The 3609-nt window shown below is 38.2% G+C and overlaps 1 protein-coding gene across 1 annotated transcript; it reads right to left on the reverse strand.

Moving 5' to 3' along the window:
* Positions 1-959: 959 nt before the first annotated feature.
* On the reverse strand, positions 960-3380 carry LOC139697936 (uncharacterized). The gene is made up of 2 exons (XM_071596797.1): positions 3366-3380; positions 960-1274 (listed from the first exon to the last, which is right to left on the reverse strand). The coding sequence occupies exons 1-2, from the start codon at positions 3378-3380 to the stop codon at positions 960-962; spliced, it is 330 nt and encodes a 109-aa protein (XP_071452898.1).
* Between the last annotated feature and the right edge of the window lie 229 nt (positions 3381-3609).

Raw genomic sequence — 3609 nt, forward strand, 5'->3', positions numbered from 1 at the left:
GGAGGAGGAGGGTATATTATTCTCCCCGGTAATGACATATCGAAAAGCAAAATTATATTGATATTTAATTCTATCACTTCTGTAAGTGTTACGCTTATTTTTGTGTCGGCGTTTTTAAAATATCCCTTTTTAGTTTTATATATAGAATCATATTTATCTGTGTGTATACTTAAAGCACACGCATTTAATTATAGTAAAAAAATATAGAAAGATCAACAAAAAAATTCATTTCTATATTTCGGAGGTCCTTGCCGCCTTCATCAGGGTATGTACTCCTTATGTGTGAAAAAAATATTTGGCTATATATATATATATATATATATATATATATATATATATATATATATATGTATATATATATATGATGCTCTGTGATGATGCAGAAGCACCCACAAGGACAATTTAATATTTTGACGGCACGATAGAAAGAAAATAAAATAGATAACACTCAAATTGCAGATTGTCTGAGATTTCGGCCTTCTCTGAGGCCTTCTTCAGGTTAGACTTCCGACTGCAGGTCCAGGTTTGATTCCCGAGCAAACCTGTCGGGTTGATTACTATGTTTATGGTTTATATATATACACTCACACTCGAGGCCTATTCTAAAAAGATTTAGCAATGGAATATTTTGAAAAGAAATAGGCTATAACAATGAGCCCTTAGTCTCCTTGGGACCTCTCAAACCTTATTCACTCAGTTCCTGGCAGACGTGTAGAAAATGCACATTTTTTCTCACGAACTTTTGTCTATTGACTGTGAAATAACGTTGTAGCATAAGAAATTTGTATTAATTTTACAACATTTATTTATTTACAAAAATACACTTTCGATCAAATAAAAAATTCATGTTCTCAGAACATAGTTACGCTTCAAAACTCCCGCCACATTCTTGTCACATTTAGTGATTTTGGTAAAGAGGAAATTACATCTGTTCTCACAAGATGTTAGAGATATCTCCCTCAGCCATAATGGTGTCCTCCGTGGTAATGACCACCTCCGAAGCCTCCGCCATGGTGATGGCCGCCTCCGAAGCCTCCGCCGTGGTGATGACCGCCCCCAAAGCCTCCGCCGTGGTGGCCGCCTCCGTAGCCTCCGCCATGGTGGTGGCCACCCCCGAAGCCTCCGCCATGGTGGTGACCGCCTCCGAAGCCTCCGCCATGATGATGACCACCCCCGAAACCGCCGCCATGGTGGTGGCCGCCGTAACGCTGCTCAGCTGTTTCAAGGTCGGCGTTCACTACGGCCACGAGGACCACGAGCATGGCGAGGAAGGCCTGCCAAAGGATGAACAGGGGTAGCGAATGGGCATTAGAAAAATGAAAAATGCTCATGGAAGACTCAAAATTAATGCCCTTCGAACCAATTACACTCAGTAAAATCAGCTACGCTCGATGCTCTGAGAAGATTGCATTTGAAAGCAAGCTCATAATTATGCTCTTAGGAAAGGAGTTGATTAGTCGGAAGTATAAGCACTTTTGTTTTCTGAGGAGGGAAAACCCGCTGGAATGTTAATTTGGAATAAGTAGAACGATATATAGCGTCTCTGTAAAACGTGAAAAATGACTTAAGCAGGCAACCAACTCTTATTTGTACCGATAGTTCTGTTGATTTTAAATATGACTTTATTGTACATTTTAAAAAGCTTCCCACGGAGTTATTACGATGTCTGGTGATCTTCTGTCATCTTTTGAGAGTGATAATTAAAATGTTCGCTGAAGTAAAGAATAATATACACGTAAGGATGGACGCGTAATAAAGTAGTAAGAGGGCAAAATATCGTAGGCTTTTTTTCTAAAGTATGACTACAAATACTAATGGAGGAATATAAGGAGATGGTGCCGCTGAGGAAAACAGTCTACTGTCAATACTTTGGTGGTTAGCATCTTACATGATTTTCATTCAAAATCCTTAAGCTATTATCAAAATTATTTCATTAGTTCAACGAAAAAATACTTTGCAGGGTCGGGTAATAATCTTTCACATTCACTTGGAATGCTAAGAAATCTTCTCTTTCAAAGTAAAGGCGGTAATCTAGAAGATGTACTTTATGAGAAAATTTTCAAAGTAAGTCATTTATTACCTAATCATTCCATTTTTTGACGGTTGTCATTTTCCCCATCAGATTGAAACATCGGCAACTTCTGGCCAAATGTATATTAATGGAGATAACCCAGCTGAGTAGACATTCGAAATATATTACTAAAATCATCAGAGATATCCTGCGTGGAACGTTACACAAACGTCACAATCAGTTAGACATCATGATCCGTTTAAGCTGAATATTTCTTGAACCCTCGATCCTGATAAACGTTTGTCATGACAAGAGAAAACCTTTCACCTTTTTGGAATCAATATTTCCTGCAGTACATGTATCGAGAACTTTCTGGACAAAATTTTTGAAAAAGACATTCTCAGCTGACGATCTCTGGTCTTATACGGGCACGTGTATCATACCAAAATTGGAGGAGGAAAATTCAAAATATAGCACGAAATTTCAGTTTCGAGTTATGTTGAAATTTATCAGCAAAGCTTATATTAAAATCAGTCGGTGAATTTTGCTAACCATGTGCTCTTGTGGCGACTTGTTTATTATCTAGAATTAGGAAACAGAAAATATTTTTGTTTAGCCATAAGAAAACCTATTTCTAAGAAAATGCGAAATAAAATAGGAGATTAATAATAAAAGAGCTTGGCTGCTGCAAATTCATTATCTAATCCAATCAAAAAAGTCACTGTTAAAGCCATCTCAGGAGTCTTAAACACTAGCCATGTGAGGATAGTGATAGAAGTTTATAATTGGAGGGGTCTATTGGTTATAGAAGTTGGAAGGCGCTCGATGGGTCGCAATTCTCCAAACTTATAAACATGACAAGATTCACGTAGTGGGTAAAGAAGCGATTGAGCGATTACGTCGAAAAAGATAGCGATAAACGCTTCCCTTGGTAAAAGAAATACACGAAATTGTAAAATAAAAATAAGACTTGGAGTCGCGAGGGAAACGGATTCCTTGTTGCGGGTTCGACTGTTGAAATAAAAATATATTGAAATCAATGCAATTATTATGAAAGTCCATATTCGAGATAAAATTAAATCCTTTAACCAATCACAGGAAGAGTTTTATTTAAATCATCTTTCTCTGCACCTTATAATAGTTCATCTGAATCCAAAACGCGAGAGTTAATAACTTTACTTTAAAAAAAAAGATTTTTGCTAAGCATCGTCACCCGCAAGGCATAGGGTTAAACTTGAAATTTGCGGTCACCAAAACGTACTTGGAGAAGCACGTGTTAATTTTTTGTAGACTCTCTCCTCACAGTATAATGCTAAAATTTAGCATTTGAGAAAAAGGAAATGTATGAACTTACCTTATGGCAGATCATTTTGCGTTCTGGTCGAGGGACACCCAAAATGAAGACTAAATCCCGACTAGTCACTACGGGGGGTTATATACAAAGCCAAAATCGGGGGAGGGGGGAGGAGAATGATGGCTATCGACCTTGGGAGCTTGTGTATTTGTTTCTCCCCCTCCCCGAGAAGCAGCCACCCCTCACCCTCGGTCATCATTGCCTGTTTCGGTCCCTACAGGTCAGGGTTTGGATGGGGATTTTC

Source organism: Hetaerina americana, unplaced genomic scaffold (genome assembly GCF_022747635.1).
Source record: "Hetaerina americana unplaced genomic scaffold, ioHetAmer1.1.p SCAF_8, whole genome shotgun sequence".
Classification (NCBI taxonomy): Eukaryota; Metazoa; Arthropoda; class Insecta; order Odonata; family Calopterygidae; genus Hetaerina; species Hetaerina americana.